The following is an 18,888-nucleotide window of genomic DNA, read 5'->3' on the forward strand; positions in this document are numbered from 1 at the left end:
TTTTTTTTTTTTTAATCAATCAAAAAAAGGACATTTTTCTTAGAACCATCTTCATTTTTTTCAAATTTGGCCAATATTTTAATATTTGTTAAAATCTCAAGAATACAAAATTTCAGCCTTTTTTGTCCTTCAGTTCAGGATTTAGAAACTTCCAAAGTTTGGGCGGCCTCAACGCCACCTACTTTATTTTTAAATCGCTGTATTTTGAATGTTTTTAAAGATATCGATCTACTTTAAAAACCATTTAAATGAATTTTTAGAGATGCATTTCCACTTCCACTTAAATACTATAGATGAAAATGTGAATATATGTAAATTAATGATTTATATTTAGAAATTTGCTCTACCTACAGCGATTTAAAAATAGGGTAGGGGGGTCAAGCCCAAAAATTTAGAAACCACTAAATCCTAAACTGGAGGACAAAAAATCTAAAATTTTGGATTTTTGACATATTAACTAATATTAAAATATGTGCCAAATTTGGAAAAAATCGAAGATTGACTTTTTTTTTTTTTTTTTTTTTTTTTTTTTTTTTGGGGGGATTGATTTGGCTTGGAGTGACCTTTCCATTTGCTTTTTCTCCATCTTTTTTCCTTTTCCTTGAGTCACAAAAATGTCAACCGAGGTTACGAGTGGATGCAAAAGCTTTTACGTGCAGGTAACCCGCATTTAAAAGTGAATCTGTGTATCGCTACCTCATCAATTTATACAAATAAATCGAATAACGAGGATGAGAGTATGAACTACACATTCTCTAGCGAAAAAATAAAAACGTCAGCACATATTTTCTACGAGTGTAATAGGGGGTGAGTCCTTTGGTAAGAAAGTGTGAAGTAAAACTAAAGGAAAAACCTCAAGTCTCGACGTCAAAAACTGATTGGGTAGTGGGGACCGATCCGAATCTTCCCTGGGCTTTTAAGGTGGAGGCCATCATCCGTATAGTTCAAGTTATAATATATTATTGCAGATGTAACAAGAAACCCATACCAACAAACTTGAAAGGTGTAATCGAGACAGCAAATTTCTCCAACAATGGTAATTAATTCGGACTTTTAGATGCTTGTATAAAAAATGAAAAAAAAGCTGTGATTTTTTTTTGTCGTTTTACTTATTATTGTTTTGTCTTTAACCTAAATCAGTTATGTGTAGGGATTGTGTTATATTCAGTTAGAATGTTTGTTTTTGTTTGTCAAATGATAAGTTAAGGTATGTCTATTTTGGCTTTAAAAAGAAAAAAAAACTCAATCTGAATAGATGTACTTGTAACTCATAGGATAACCAATTATACAACTTTAAAATTGTACTTGTATTTGTTTCTGTCTGGATGAGGAGATTTTCCCATTCATTTCATTTATTTTCAAATCTACATATTATGTACGTATTACACTCAGTCCTTTTGACTCTTGTCACTCAAAGTTAAGACGAGCCACGCACCTTGTACAAGGAACAAAGAGTTTAATCGTTTAATTCATGTGTAATAGGTGATAAGTAGAGTTCTTTCTAAATAATATTAGACTTATATCATAACGGATTACTCAAAAGTATTCAATCGGAAAGTGAGGATTATTGCATCACCTAGATTTTTTCTTATTTTCTTTTTGATGGGAGGCTTTTAAACTCATTTGACATTTATCAACTGAAGTTTTTATGGCTACGTACATATTTTCAACAAATAGTATACATTAGAGCATAAATTATATTTCTTTGGCCAGATATAACCATTGTACAGCCATAAAAATATATTATTGACTCAGTATATTTATATAAATGTATATTTGTAATTTGCTTAATAAAAATACGGTCTGATTGGGCAAAAATCCACAATTCCCTAAAACCTACATCCTCCATGTTCCCTGTTTTTCTGTCCCTCAGTCCTAAAATCCAAATGCCTTGTATTAAAAAAACCAAGAATGCAAATTAAAAGTCAATTAAATCTATAAAAAAAATTATTATATGAAAGTTTTACAAAATAAAATATCCACATTTACTATAAAATGGTGGTTTCCCACTGTGATTGCGTCATCCTATCAACATAGATTTTTGGAATGAAAATCAGCGACAATTTAAACACGGCGGTTAAAAATCATTAAATATGATCATTATGAAATAAAAAACAGGTGCAAGTACTATTTTATATATCTGAGCCAGCTTTTATTACATAAATATGTCAATCAAACAAATGCCTGACATCATTAGGCATCCGACTACCGAAGGATCCATTGAAATCTGAACACTTACTCCTTCAATAATTAATAAAGGTTGAGTTTAAATATCAATATATTAAAGCATAAACAATTAGTTACCAAACAAAACAAACCTGAGCTCTCTAGCTTACGTACAAGTCAAGAAAATGACACTTGAACGTGATCCACGATTTTCCATTCGACACTCAAAGTAGTTGGACGTCTTCTGGATCACTGTCTATAACGTTAGCAAATCCGAAACATTGAGAGGAAGAAGGGAAATGTTAAAAAGGCCAAACTGGAGCCGGTGGAGTTAAAGAAAACAGCCCAGGCCTATCCCCTCAAGTCCATGGAGATCCATGCAAGGGATCTCAGGGTTTTACACCAGACTGTCCAAAGACCTATCAAAAAGTCGGTGGAAAGAGACTCGTGACTGTGAAGAGGCCACTTTTGACACCAGCCATGAAAGAAACCCATCTCCTTCGTTGCAAGATTGTTTTGAAAAAGTTTTGAATGTGTTTTTATAGCTGTTGTTTTCGTTTGTTTTTTTTTTTTTTTTTTGTTTTTTCACTCTCCTCCCCTTACTCAATCTACTGCGTACCATAGTTTGGGAAACACTGGTGTATCTTATATAGACAAATTATTGCTCAATGTTTGAAACTTTTCATTTTGTCTTTAAAAAATATAAAGATGTATAGTATAATATTTATTTTGAGTAGACTTACTATTTTAGAGAATTTTTATTATTCAAAATGAGCATAAAAAGAGCGCTAAATTATGAAAAATGAGCAGTCAGAATATCAAAATGGAGCAATTCGTAATGAAAGAAAAATACAGTTTTATAAGGATAATTTAAGGTAATGAGTGTTGTTTTAAATTTACCATAATCTATTCATACATTTTGCTACATTTTATGGACAAATCAAGATTTTGTAAAAGATTTTCTTCTGTTAATTTTTGCCTTCGATGAGTATTGATAGTTTTAAACATAGTTAAAGACGTCCACATTTGTAGTTGAAGGAAATTTGAAGTTGGCGAGATCTTCAGGATTCTTGTTAAATGGAGGCATTTGATCATCACAACTACTAATTATACGTTCAACCTTTTGCATAAATGGAAAATCAGGACTTTGTAATTTGGTGCAAAAGTATATATCCTTTGTTGTAAGATTCAAAGGGTATATTCAACAGTCAATTTTGGGCCAAATTTCCCCTTACTCTAATTGGCTGTTGTCGGAATCCCTCACATATCCGACCTGTAGTCTGATATACATAATTTATCTCCAAAAAATAGAGTCTAATGAAGGAGGGGATTTGGAGGGGGATTTTATTCGAAAATTATCATCAAAGAATCATCAAAAGCTGTTGTGTAATCTAATTTGATTCCAAATTTCCTTTATTTATTTTGTACCACTTAAAAAAATGACCATTTTCCAGACAAAAACAGGGGAAATGAACAATTTTTGGTGCGATTGAGTGATTGCTCACAAATCATAAGTCTAATTATAAGACAAAACGTTTTGCATCTGAAAAATCCCTACCTTCCAAACAACCGGCTCATTTATTCCTTTCTTTTTCATGAAAAGCAATTTATGGACTTCCTACTATGAATTCGTATATTGACGATACACACAAACACAATGAAATGAATGTTTCGATGAGATAAGGCACCTTTCCTCCAAATAACTCTTTGTCAATCCTCAAAATGATAATAGCAATAATAATAATAATCTGACCATCTGTATAATTTTTGATCCCTCATGATTACAAAGAAGAGATAGTCACTCATTCAGACTCCTATTCATGGTCACAATGAACTTTTGTCCTAGTTGATATCATTTTCTCATTACTTAGACATGATATATTTATCTTTGAGTCTGCATTTAAACACCATGGGACAATGCACATATTATTTAGGATGGGTAAACAAACAGTAAATAAACAGATGACCAAAATGGAATCGTTGGAGTTGTTAGGTTAAACTTGTCTACTGAGTAAAGACACCCACAACGACTTAAATATGAGCTAATATTATTTATTGTCTATAATTTCATTTAGCACAATTTAATTATCATTGTTGAATATTTCATAATAGAGTACAAAAAAAAAAAATATTAAAAATGAAGTGGAAATATTCGTCAACTACAGACAGAATTATAACAACTATAAATTGATAAAGCCTTCCTCAAATCAAAAACGAAATAGAATAAAATATGTGTACGTATCATATAAATAGAAAAGAAAGGAATTCCCTCGAGAAAAAGTATGGTTGTTGCTGATACCAACATCAACTAATTCATTTAAAGAAAAAGTATAAAAAAAATATACGTACTCACTCACATATATGTAAGTGAAAATGGCTGGATATTTTCACATGAATGCTTTCGTTTTATTTAACTTTGTAAACCTTTTTGTTATAGACGTCAAAAAGAAGCGATGGTTAGGGAAGAAAAAAGGGGACAGAGTTGGAAGCGTCAAGTACTCTTCTTATCTCCATCGTTTACGTCTACACTCTAACTACATACATCAATGCAAAAGGGTAGATCAATTCGTTGTAATGAAGATCTTTGCATATCATCACCCTCACTCCATCCAAATGATCCAAACTACCAGCAAGTAGCAACAAATAGCAATTGTTTGTAAACTAACAAAAGGAAGTGAGTACAAATATTATTCTTGATATACTCTTGATGACTTACGAGATACATAATAAACTACCTATGTCATATACAAAGTAATTTTCAATTACACTTCTTAACGATTGCGTTAATTAAGATAGAGAATAGCCTTCAAATTCATAGCTTGTGAACCAATTACGTCACTCAATCCAACTATTGGATTATTCTTCATTGAATAACTTAAGGATATATTGATTTTGCTCATAGAATAATTAGGTATAATAAGTATTTAGAGCTCAATAACGAGTAGTTCATTGCAGTTTGAACAAGATGCGAGAATAATTTATTCATTAACAATAAAATTTCAAGAAAATTAATACTATAAATAGTTGTGCGTCTGAGCTCTCTTTATCATTAATGTAAACACCTTTAGCGGTGATGATGGCTTCCGGGCGGCGGTGGAAGTCCTGACACTCGCTGCGGATGTGGTCCTCTGTCATGGCGTCCCAGTGCTGGCTGACAGTGACTTTGAGGGCCTTGGTGTTTGTAAGGCGGACACTGTAGGACTTCCCCTCGACGTGCACCTTTTGGATGCATGTCCTGGGGGTTGGTATCAGAGATATAGGGATGGGAGCAAAAGAGTTTTGCAAAGGAGGAGATTGGTTCCTTTCATTGCTGATGTCAAATGTGGCCTCTCTACCCTCACAAGGTTATTTCACTACATAAAAAGTGTATAACAGAGGGACATACCTCATATCCCATCATGTCCTCTTTGAGGTATACATACAGGCTCAGTTCTCAATCCATGCACTTTGATTGTTACAATTCCACCTTTATACTAATTATTCTTCCTTTCTGATCCCGTAGCCTGGCCTTATCCAAGGAGTGACACTCAGGGGAGGGGAAATAGCCGTGTCCAAGATTATTTTTTGGAAAGGACCCAACGCAGAAATTTAAAGTTTTTTTTAATAAAATTTGACAAAAATCATTGAAATTGATACATTAAAAAAACCCAAACCCTTCATAGTCACGAGTTTGGAGGGAGACACGAATTAATGATAGTTTAAATCAATAATCTAGGATGTTATCATAATAAAATTATAGATTATAATCTCATATGTTCAAGAACAATATTTTTCCAGTCATATGAAAAAGTCATTTTATCGATTTTTTAGCGATATAATTTTGAATTAAGCTTTCAAATTTTATCTTAAAAAGCAGGGATTCCACATAAAAAAATCAAAAAATGGTTAAAAGCACATAAATTAATCGATCATTTTACCTTACTGACCAATTTTCACAAAAAATTAAATACAATTCTTTTATATTGATGTGCATTCTATTTTTTTATATCAAAAAGTCGTTACTGAACTGTAGGGCTAATATTAGGGCCAAGGGGCGTCCGCAGAATTATATATATAATTGTATATTTTTTTTTAGGAGGAGGGGGGCTAATTTTTTGAATTTTAATTTTTGAAATACAAAAACTATTTTAAAAAAATGAAAATAAAGTTTTTGGAAAAAATTTCAAAAATTAGATTTTAAAAACTAAATTTTTTTTGAGAAAAAGTTATAAAAATCTAAAGCTATTTGGCAAAAATTTCAAATTAAATATACAGCTGTTCACAAAAAAAAAAATCGAAATTTTTTTTAAAATTAATTTTTTAATTCAAAATTTAAAAAAAAATTAATTATTAAGTTTTTCTCAGAAAAATTTCAAAAACACCAATAGCCATTCACATAAAATTAAAATTTTTTGAAATCTTTTTGAAAAATTAAATTTTTTGGAAAAATAATTTGAAAAATTAAATTAATTAGTAAAAAGCAAAAATTTCTTTATTTTTTTGGGAGGGGGGAAGAGGGGGCAACAGTCCCTCCAGCACACTCCTTGTGGACGCTTCTATATATGACTTGTTAGTTTTGAAAATTGGACCTTTTAAATTGTGAAATGACGTTGTCACAATGCAGACACTTACACTTTTTGGAACCGGTAGAGACGAAGAAAAACTCGAGTTCTCAGTCTTTTTTAAATGTTCAATATTTCTCTTTATATTATAATTTATATGATTTTAACATTTTTGCATGGTAATTGGTAACTGTAAGCTAGTTTTCCTAGTGTGACATATAAATTTTCTCGTGCACCAGCGAGTGCAAAACCTGAAATAATTTGTAATTGGTTCTTCAGAGAGATGGGAGCCAGGTTATGTATGTCACATTAAATTTAAGTATACACATAATTCTTAATCTGCACTTATACCTTTTTAAATGTAGAAGGCTCTTCCCTTCATAGCAGTAATTCATTTTATCTCCCCAAAATCATAAACAGGCAATTGATAGTATAGAGGATCATAATTCACTAATAAGTCTTGTCCCGCATTCTCCACATGCGTATTTTTTCTTTACAAAAATGGCATCCTCAGTTATAACCAGTGATGTAAATCTGGTGATTTTTTTTGCAGGCCCGTTTTTGTTTGTTTTTTGTTTTAATTGATAATCTGATTATGAATTTTCTTTCCATTAGCAGTTGTCACTATAATTTAATTCCTGAGTAGTGAACATTCTGTCTTAAATAGATTCAATTACATTCAAAACTTGATTGAACATTCGTGAGTACTCATAAAAGAGGGAGCATAACCTTAAGGATTTGTTGCAGAATTATAATTGTAAGTCCTTGTTGGACTCATAGTAGAAATGGAGATCCACATGGGAGTAATTCTACCAAATGTTTTTGTTTATATCCTTTTTCCCTTCAGTCCATAACAGTTGATTGTAGCTGATCTCATAAAACGTCATGAGCATTATTCTTTCTCTCCTCCAAAACATTCTTCAAATTGTTAGGCTTACCATGTTGATTTTCTATTTCTGTCTTTTTTTAACAATGCCCATTGTACACATCACTAGTTATAACTGTTGTTTGCCTGTTTCCCATTTTTTAAATATGTTTTATGATTGTTTCTAACTGAGATATAAAGAGCCTTCAACTAGTCTTAAAAGAGCTGCATGCCGCTTGCTAGCCCAGAATTGTGTATCACTGGATTAGAACATATATTTGACTTATGAAACTAAATTGTGTCTAGATATGTCCTTTAAAATATATTCTTTTTTTTCTCATTCTTCTATAGACTTATTTTTTTTCTCCGGATTTTAACCTAATATTTAACAGCTGTATAAAACTTCTCAAGATCAGAGCATTTATTAACTGTCAGCTTAGCTAAGAGTAAGCCAAGTAAACATTACTGTCAATTACTGTTTTTTTCTTAATGGAAAAACTTTTTGTTCCATTGTTTTTAAATTAAAATAAACCGTTTAAAAATTTGAACTTTTTTATTTACTTAAATTAAATAATTTAAATTTTGAGATGGGTAAGATAAAAAGTAAAATACTCAAGCTATTAAAAAGATATTTTAAATTGTCATAGTGAATATATATCTTATTATATAAGGCAAAGTAAATACTTATAAAATGTGATATACCCCTGCTCTGATAAAATCTGAGGAGCCCTTCATTGGGCCTATGAACCTAATTGCTTAAGTTTTGGGTTTGAATTTTCATTTTACACACGAGTGTTGTCATTATGTCTGAAAATAGTGCTCCATGATGTATATTATAAACGTATTTTTATCTAAGAAATAAAAATGTAGTTGTATTAATGAAATATTGCAGGTTATACGAACACGCCTGCAATATTTATGGGGTCTAGGAAAATTGCGAGTAAAAAATTACTGTTGAGAAAATGGCCATTCTGAAAAATTGGCCTGGAGAAAATTACCAGTTTGGAAAATTGCCATGGGGAAAATTTCCCGTCATTTACTAACAAAATCCCAAGAACTCGCCCCAAAACTTGATTTGTGCAATGGGAGGAATACTTTGCAGGTTACAAACCACTGTCTCCACTTCACAAAGCATCTAAGCTTCCTCCAAATACTTCAAAATGCACCCCAAGCCCATGGGTTGTTTAAGAATACAGCCGGTAGACCATGCAGGTTAAAAACTACCACCGCTGCTTCACAAAGCAAAAATTATATATCCCTTGCAAAAGCTGCAAATTAAACTCCCAGGACATAAGTTGAATAAGACTACGACAGGTTCACTAAAAAAGTTTAAAAAACCCAAACAACACTTCACAGTGCACAGTGCAATACAATACCTTGGATTACGTTCATAATCCTGCCAGCGAAATCCCTGTAGCAATGAATCATTCCACAGAAGGAGAAAAAAATGTAGCAGCTCCCACTTAAAACAATCTTCGTCAATCTCATCGGTAGAGATATATCTATCCTGTGCAAAATTGTATATAACAACTTCCACATGAAGAAAAGGGGGTGATTATCTTATTGTTTAAACTCCACGTCTGGCTTGTGTTTTGCAACCTAAAGTTATGACATATCTCTACCGATGAGATCTAAATAATTATGAGTAAGAAAGTAAATGTCAAAATCATAAAATTAGACAATAAATATACTAATAAAAAAATGTTAGAATTAAATTCATCGTAAAGATTTAGAGCAACAGCTAATTATGTAATAATGTCTGGCGATATTAATCCTTATTAAGAGCATAAAAAAAAATCCCCGTTATTTAAGCTTATATAACAACATATCATGAAGGATACACACAATTCCTAATTATAATGCTACACCCAATGCAACTCCGAGTATTTTCCAAATTCCTGGGCCTCCATTTTCAGAAATCCAGACAGAAGGAGACGTTATTTTAGGTATTTTATTCAGGAATGATAACATTCTAGATAGAAGAAGATGTACATTATTTAGTCAATGATGCCATAAGTATTTCTTCCCTTCTCCTCGCACGCTTTTGTATTCTTACCAAAGTTATCAACCTTATACACAAGGTTGTGGCCGGTTTAAGTTCAGCTGTTCTATCGGTTCAGGCTCGTTTCTTTCATTTCAACGGTTTCAGTCTCAGTAAAAATTCATCAGTATTGCTTCCGGTCTCGATTATTTTTATATAGGCTCAGTTTGGAAACAGGCACTTAAAACAAGGAGTATCGCTTGAAAATTCATCCCAAGAAATTATATTAGATACAAACAGGGCAGCAGCTACCTTATACGCAGAGTGTAGGGTTCTTCAAGTTCTTGAAGGGTCCCAAAAACTAAGATTGCTTAAGACAATGGTTTTCAAAATGGGGCCCTAAGGGGAGGCTAGGGGGCAGAAGATGAAGAATGGGGGATAGATTTCAGTCTACAAATACATAGTACACATGCTTCGTATAAAAGTACTTTATTTCTTATTTCGTATCTTTCAGCTATAAATATATTAGTGTAGGGAGGCCTTGGCATAGTTAAGTTTGGCAAAACCTGTGTTTAGAAATATTATATAGATATTTTACAAAAGAGAGAGTTATCTCCCCCACGTATTAAGTTGCTCGAATAGCTGATCGATGAGAAGTTTTGTGACACATAAAATGCCATAAATATGTACCTCTTTTAAATCATAAATTTGATGACTTTTTCTTAAAGGCATTACAAAAAAATTACCCTAATAATGTTGTAAATGGTTTAAACTATATTGGCATTACAAAAATTCAAGAAAAAAATTGCAAAATACAGCTTCATTTAATAACTTAAAATTACCTCCAAAACATGCTTAGTAGCGGACCTGGATCTATAATCTACCCCAACCCTTCCATCTTTTATTTACAACGTCTGATGCCTAAAACCACTTTTCTACATCCATGAGAAGACCTTAACTATTTGGAGCTCAGATACAACTGTATTACCCTAGCAATGTAAAAAAATCATTGAAAACGCTGCAATTATATTAAAAGGTTATAAATATACCAAAAAAATGCAACAAATGAAAATAAGCACTAGATCCGAGACCGAAAGCAATATATTGCAGTCTCAGTTCGACTTTGTCGGTTCTAGCAGTTTTAATTATTGGAACTGCTAGAGCAATAAGGGTACAATCTTACTTATACCTGAAGTTATAAAGTATAGTTTATATGATGATTTATGAACTCTATTTAAATGGCGGAAAGATATTGGATAGAAATCACACAACCTCCAAAGTAACCTTGGCAAATTGATACAAATTTGAGTTACGTTGAGCTCAACCATGAATGACTATACTATTTATGGCTGAACCAATAATTTCTAATACTATCTGGAGGAGTACAAGCTCCAACCATGCAAGCTATTGTGGTGAAAAACAACATTTTTTTCGAGAAATTCGACTTGGTAACTCATATGAGCTTTATACAATTATAATGTTATATTACATTTTGTCCTCACTGTAATTTTATTTGAAAAACACATATTATTCCAAGAAACTCTTCCATTTTGAGGTAATATTTGAAATCCTAAAAAATTATTTTTGACCCAAAAAATATGGATTGAGTTAAGGTTTACAACTCAAAAATCAAAATGGATTTATGTAAAAAGGTTTTTCTAGCATAAATTTTCAAAAAAAATTATTGAATTAATTATATTAACTTATCAATTTATCCTTCAAAAATAAAGTATCAACTTCCTTTGGAAATTGAGTCTTTCGTATATCTGGCCATATAATCACTTACTCGCAACCCTGAATATATTCACCTGTTTTTTCCCTTCAAAAAGTAAGGTGGATTTTTCTGGTTTTTTTAATAATATTATTAATTCAAAATATATAACTCAAAGATAGACTATATACCATTACACGTGTGTTATTATTGTCTTTTGTTTTGTTATAGAGTGAGTAATACAATCCATTAATTTCATTATCCTTGGTTATTGAGAGAGTCCTAAATCCAAGGTGACTATATATAAAAGGTGAGGCAGCAAGGTAATTCTACGTTTGTGTTTTTTTCATTAGCAAGGGCAGAAGGAAAATTTAATGGCGTCACTGTTGAGGCACATATCACTCTGTCTTATATATTTGTAAAGTAATAATTTTAAAATCCAGACTGAATTCATTGAAAACCAACACAAATTAAGTAAATAAATATAATTACAATTCATTTATGGTACAAAATGGTGAACTTAGAACCATGCGAAAAAGTATAAAAAACATAAATATTTAACATATATTGATATTATTATCTACAAACGTAAGTCCTTTCCAATACTTACGATATCCTTGCTTGATACTTTATAGAATAATAAAATCAATTTCAGAGCTAATTATTTAAAAAGAAAAACATTAATTTGCAGATTAATAATGATGAACTATCTGTATGTATGCTTTATGTATATGATCTAATTTGCTATTTTATTACATAATATAAGAGTGGGGAATAAAAGAATAGCAATAAGTAAAGATTATAGCATACATATTTTTTACATACATACATGAATGATAAATATTAATTTCTAAATTGACCAATCTGTCTTAAGTTTTCTCAGATTATCACTTGCATTTTTCAGTTTGAGCTTTTTATTATGGTTATTTACTCTAGTTCTTGTTCTTGTTTTCACAAAGGATATGACGACTCCTTTAGGCCAGTTAGGATATAATTCAATTGGAGGATTATTTTCAAATACGTATGGGTTTTTGTCAATTGTGTCTTCATAGTTACAATGAAAAGTATTGAACTATTTTTCCAGTCAATGAAAAGATTTTAAAAACTCAGACGATGGGATCGCAAGGCCTCCCTTAGAGACCAATTCAATCCAAGGGCTAGACGTTTCTCCATAAAATCCAAAGTCACACGTCTTTTCCCTTAGATTTGGATAAAGCTCTTTAAATTTTTTACCAAAATCCTGCAATATAAGCCAGATCTTGATCTAAACAATAATTGAAAACTTGAGATGATTCTTCTGTATCTGCTATAATTACTTTTTCGGCTTCAAGAACTCCAGAATCTTCTTAAGTTTCCTATGATTCAATTGCATCTTTATCATGCTCATTTTCTTGTATATCTGACAAAAAGAAGTGGCTCGTTGTGGATTTAATGACTATTTTGCCATCATCCTCATCATTTAACTCCTCTTCAACACCTGGATTTCTTAAGACAAGTTCATAATTTATTACAAATAAAATTACTTTTAGGCTTCTGAGGGCTTCCACTGGGGATGGATGAGTATTGTTTCCTGTGATGGGGCGAATCTATGAGAATACATTCTCCAGAAAATCTTGATATAGATGAGTGGTCAAAAGGAATTTCATTCCATTATCCTTGATACTTTGAAATAATTTTGTTGAACCTGAAGTACTCCATGGAGAAGGAGTGGAAGCTCTTGAGAAGGAACTACATTACCAGAGTGAGTTCCACCTTCCGTGCCCGCTTGAAGACCGTCATTGAGAGCAATGGATGCCAAAGAACCTAATTGACTTTGTACAATATTAATACATTTTTATTTCATCAGCATCAGAGAACATATGCAAAGTCACAGGGTACAATTAATGTATCTTCCACCCAGACAACATTTTCGAACTGAAATATAAATGTTTTGATTAAAAAAAAACTTGGCGTAGAGTAAAGATTTCAATCGGAGAGTGATACAAATATAACCTTTAACATTTATGTACAAGTCAATTACAAAAAAAATACCAAAAGTCAAGTTTAAATTGATCATTTTGTCCGTTAAAGTTAGGAGTAATCTTTTTGGTGAAGGATGTATAAAATATATATCGTAAATCTTAAGTAGATAATTAAGAAACAAAGAGAGGATCTAAGGGTTGAACGATGATTATTTTAATAATATTAATATTATATTAGATAGTATGTTGAGCGTGCCATTTTCATTTAATATTATGAATTAATTTTGCCTCATAGCATATTTTCAATGTGTTTTTTAGGGCTGATTGTAAGATATTCATCATTACTTGTATTTCTAATTAAATTATGAAATGTAAACATCACAGTATTTTGTATATTTTTTGAATATATGATAAACCAAAAGGCCATTTAAAAAATAAAATAATTACATTACAATTATTCATTGTATATTTATGCCGGAAAATTTATTACTTTTTATAGGTGCAACTCCATTTTGCATATGATTTAACAAATTAAATTTTTTTAATAAGTATCATTACCTAAGCAATAAAAAGATTTTATTAAGTTTTCAAAAATGGTTTGTTGTTTTTATATGTAAAATAATTGCAATTCAATTACCGCCATACAAAATGATGGGGGACATCTTCTAACAAAAATATCTTCCAGGATTTACTTCTTAAAATATAATTTTTATGCAAATATTTCAATGATTATTGCCTTAAATTTTTTTAAGTGTATTAGAACAAAATAGCAAAATCATAAGGTAAGAACCAAGGTTAATAAATTATATTAACCTCAGCAATATAAAACAATTAAACTAGCTACATCTTAGTGTGAATAGGTAATTATAAATTACTTTTTCACAGTTATCACAAATAGAATGTATTTTTGCAACTACACTACTAATTATGCTATTATTATATAAAACAAAATTAATAATAATTGTTAGTGATTAAATGAAAATGGCACGCACACAATAATGTCTACTATAATATTTATATTATTAATCGTCATTTAACCCTTTGATCCCCTCTCTCTTTCTTAATTCTCTATTAAGATTTACTTTATATATACTGTACATCCTTTGCAAAAAACAAAACAAAAAAAAACTCCTAATTTTAACAGATAGAATGTTCGATTTAAACTTTACTTGTGTTAATTTTTTTGCAACTAACTTGTAGAAAAATTTTCAAAGCAATATATGTATCACTTTCCGATTGAAACACTTACTCTAAGCTAGTTTTTTTTAATCAAAAACATTTTTATTTCAGTTCAAAAATGTTGCCTTGGTGGAAGATATATTGACTGTAGCACTTGACTTCCCATATATTCTCTGATGCTGATGAAATAAAAATGGAGTAATCTTGTACAAAGTCAATTGGGTTTTGCCATTTGATTTTTAACCATAAAAAATACCTCTGCCCCTACATGAGGCTAAGTGATTCCTCCAGAGCCCAATAAGTCTTATAGGGCTCTGATTCACCTTAAGTTCACTCCAGATATTAGTAGAACTCATTGGGTATACATTTACGGCGTTATCTTGCTAACACAAAAGTACCCTTTGTATTTTGTTGTCAACTGTCGTTTCCATCTTCTAAGATACATCATGGCTATTTCATAATTTATTATTTTTGATAAATACAAAAAGTAATAAGTTATTCTTTACTTATGCTCCGTTTCCAAAAGAACAGGAATACAATCTCTTGTTGAATCCTCGTCGTTAATTTAATATATATTTTGGCCATTTTATTATTTCTATGAAGAAATTTTGGCTATCACGCACAATTACTAATGTATAACTTCACTTTTAATAAAATATTATAAAGCAATATTATAATATAGTATCGAATAAGATACTAATGTAGATTTTAGTAATGTTTAATTCATTTTAAAATAGAATATAATAAATAATATGACAGTGCTAGTCTAGGAGTATATAAGAGATAAATAACAATTGGCCTTTTTTCGGCTTCTTTTTGGATGGAAGGTTGCGTGGTAATAAAAGGATAACGATGTGCTTCATTACCTTGTGTCGATGCTATATTTCAAAATAAACAAATATTCAACGTAAACAAAGTTATAATATTCTTCATGCGAGTTAATTTGTAAATAAAATGTTTTCAATGTTACGGTATTTCCGTGGATCACTTAGTATAAAACGACGTTATTCGTACGGTATTGAGTTTGACGACAAAGTCCTATATAGTTCAATTAATGAAACAATAGGTAAATACCGTTCCCTGGAGCAAAAAGTATTTCATCGTAATTTGATCCATGAAAATGAAATTCGGAGTAGAAAAATTCAAATGAATGATTTGAATAATGTACCAATTTCACTAAGTTATGTCTATGATGGCCTGGGAACTCGGCAAGGAGAATTGGAAGATGATGTAGGATCCAGAAAGGAAATGGATTCTGAGGAAGAAGTTGATGATTCTATTATGCCCTTTAATGCTCACAATGAAATATATAATTTAGAGAAGAACGATTCTGATCAAGAGTTTGATTTATTCGATCCTAATTCTGATCGCTTGAAGGTTATTTTATATTAATATATATATATATTCTACAGTGAAGGAATTGAAAAATCTATCTTATTTTCTTAGACAGACTGAAAATCTGTTGAAGGAAGATGAAATGTTTCGGTTTGGAACTCCTAATCCTTCTATTCGTCCATCTAAAATCCCATGTGGAGGATGTGGAGCTCACTTACACTGTTCTGATTCTAAAATGCCAGGATATCTTCCCTCAGAGTTATTTGAAAAAAGAATATTGACTGTTTGTCAAAGATGCTATGTTCTTAAACGATACAATGTGGCATTAAAACTAAATGTAAGCCCGGAAGATTATCCAAAAACGATAGAGCACATAAAAAATGAAAAAGAGGCTCTTATTGTTTTAGTTGTGGACATGGCTGATTATCCATCATCCGTATGGCCTGGGATTCTGGATATCATAGGTAGCTCTCGCAATATTTTTTTTTTTTTTGTATGATGAAACATTTACTTGTGCTTTAGGTTCGAATAAACCTATTATTTTGGTTGGTAATAAGATTGATCTTCTCCCTCAAGACAGTACAAATTACCTACAGCATGTAGAACATTGCATGGTAAATGGTTTTAGGACAAAGTGTAGTAAAAATGATCTTACTTTTAATATTGTTGACAAAGTACTCATTAGTGCAATGACGGGATATAATGTTGAGACGCTAATTGATAAAATATTTAAAAATATTTATTCTCCACGGAATAAAATATTATCTAAGGAGACTAGACAGGCCAGCATAAAAAAAATATACTTGATAGGCTCAACAAATGTAGGGAAAAGCTCAATTTTTAATATGCTTATGGATTCGGATCTCTGTAAAGTACAGGCTCATGATAAAGTCGAGAAAGCTTCTGTTACTCCTGTTCCAGGAACTACTCTAAATCTCCTCAAATTCCCCATTACGAGACCCGATCCTTCTAGAATGAATGAAAGGACTTCTCGTCTTGCAAGGGATGCTAGTATTCTTTCAGTAATTGAAAAACAGCGAATGCAAGAATTAATTGTATCCAAAGACTTGAAATATGCTGCGCCTGTAGGTTTAGTCGGACGAACTTTTGGTCAGGACAAAAGCATAAATGTTATGGACTTTAGCTTCACTGGTGGAAATAAAGTGGAAGAAATTTTACCGAAAAGACTAAATCCAAAAAGTCATGATTTTGCTGATGGTAGATGGTTCTATGATACTCCAGGTATGTGCAATTCACCTATATCAAATATATGTTATATTTGATATTTTTTTTAAATGTGTAAATAGGTACAGTCTCACATGATCAAGTCATTAATTTATTAACTCAAGAAGAATTGCAAACTATTTTACCGCAACATACTATTCAACCTCGTTCTTTTCTTATACGCATTGGCCAGAGTGTGTTATTGGGAGGCATTGCGAGATTAGATGTCGTTCAAGGGCCTGATATTACAAAGTTTCGTCATCCTCTTCGAATAACTGTATTTTGCTCATCAGCTTTACCAATTAATATCCTTGAGACATGTTATGTTGAAAAATTTATACAAAAATATTCCCATCAGCTAAAAGTACCTTCTGCAAACAAATCTCGTTTGGCTAAGCTACCCAAAATGGATTTTAAGGAGTTTGTTGCTGATTCATCAAAGCAAGAAACTTGTGTGGACATTGTTCTCAGTTCCATTGGATGGATCTCTTGTTTTCCAATGCGTCAATATGCTTTTGATTTAAAAGCATGGACTCCTGGTGCCAAAGGACTTGACTTAAGGAATCCAGCTCTTTTACCTTACGCTTATTATCTTCGAGGAAATCGGATTAATGGAACGCCTACCTTTAAAAACGAAGATATCTTTCTACCCAAATGATGTTTATAATTTCTACCAGTAAAGTTTTTATTCAAAGTTCATTCATTGAAGTATATGTATTACTTATACTATGATGAATAAAATTTAAATACAATTATTACAGAATAATTACCCTGTCTATTTCATTTATAAAATGAATTTATATATTTTGATCAGTATATGTATAGCAGTAAGGAGACGTCCACAGGATTATAAATATACTATATTAATATATATAGATTAATTTTTTGAAAGAAAAACTAATTACAAATATTAAATTTTGTGGAAAAAAATTTCAAAAATCCGTAGTGATTCTCAAAAAATTTCAAATATTAAACTTCTTGTAAAAAAAATCAAAAAAACTGTTCACAAAAAATTTCAAAAATCTATAGCTATTTGCAGAAAATTAAATTTTTTGAAAAATTAAATATTAGATTTGTTCGAAAAAAACTTTAAACATCAAATATACAATTTAGAAAAAAAAAAATTTAATATAGCATTTTTTGGAGAAAATCATAGATATTCACGGAAAGTTAAATTTTTGGGAAAAAATTTCAAATATTACATTTTTTGGAGAAAAATTTCAAAATCCATAGCTATTCACAGAAAATTAAATGTTTTGAAAATAAATTTTTAGAAAACAAATCCTTAAATTGATTTTGGGAGGACTAATTTTTTTTTCTCCATAGAAGGGATTTTTTTAAGTTTATCCATTTGAGGGGGGGGGGGCTACATAACCCACCATCTTACACCTGTGGACACCTCTGGTAGTTCATAGGCAATCGTTCAATGTACTAAAATGTCATGTTTCTAAAAATATGACACGTTCGACTGTCATATTAAAAAAAACAAAAAAACTTGTCTTCCTATAAGTATAGCTATAGCCTATACGTCTATGCCATTCGCATATATTATCTAAGACTCTGTCTTGAATATTTACCATTTTGCGGAAGTAAAAAAAAAGAAAAAGATTATTCAGTTAGTCAATGATATTGGGAGAGTCCATATTAAAAATAAAATAAAAATTCAAGGCTGAGAATGCAATGAATTGAAAGAACAATCCTATAGGTCTTTAAGGAAAAGAAATAAACTACACACTATTTAAATCATAATTAATGATGTTATTCAACCTTAATATTACATAGAACGTAGACTAGAAATATTTCAAATATCAGGCACCTCCGGAGGGGGTGGGCTAGAGGGATTGTAGCCCCCTAATTAAGGAAATTTTGCTTTTTACTAGAAAATTTAATATTTGAAACTTTTTTTCATAAAATTAAATTTAATT

The 18,888-nt window shown here is 30.9% G+C and overlaps 1 protein-coding gene across 2 annotated transcripts; it reads left to right on the forward strand.

Annotated features, from left to right (window-relative positions):
• Positions 1-15,241: 15,241 nt before the first annotated feature.
• Positions 15,242-17,729, forward strand: LOC121127909 (nitric oxide-associated protein 1). Of its 2 annotated transcripts, none has more exons than XM_040723484.2 (4): positions 15,242-15,781; positions 15,855-16,203; positions 16,262-16,981; positions 17,047-17,729. In XM_040723484.2, exons 1-4 carry the CDS (start codon positions 15,359-15,361, stop codon positions 17,619-17,621), a joined length of 2,067 nt encoding a protein of 688 aa, XP_040579418.1. In that variant the 5' UTR covers positions 15,242-15,358; the 3' UTR covers positions 17,622-17,729. The 2 variants fall into 2 exon arrangements, with proteins under 2 accessions (XP_040579418.1, XP_040579419.1); XM_040723485.2 differs by having other exon boundaries at positions 15,292-15,781; positions 15,851-16,203.
• The last annotated feature ends 1,159 nt before the right edge of the window (positions 17,730-18,888 follow it).

Source organism: Lepeophtheirus salmonis, chromosome 13 (assembly GCF_016086655.4).
Source record: "Lepeophtheirus salmonis chromosome 13, UVic_Lsal_1.4, whole genome shotgun sequence".
NCBI classification, from domain to species: domain Eukaryota; kingdom Metazoa; phylum Arthropoda; class Copepoda; order Siphonostomatoida; family Caligidae; genus Lepeophtheirus; species Lepeophtheirus salmonis.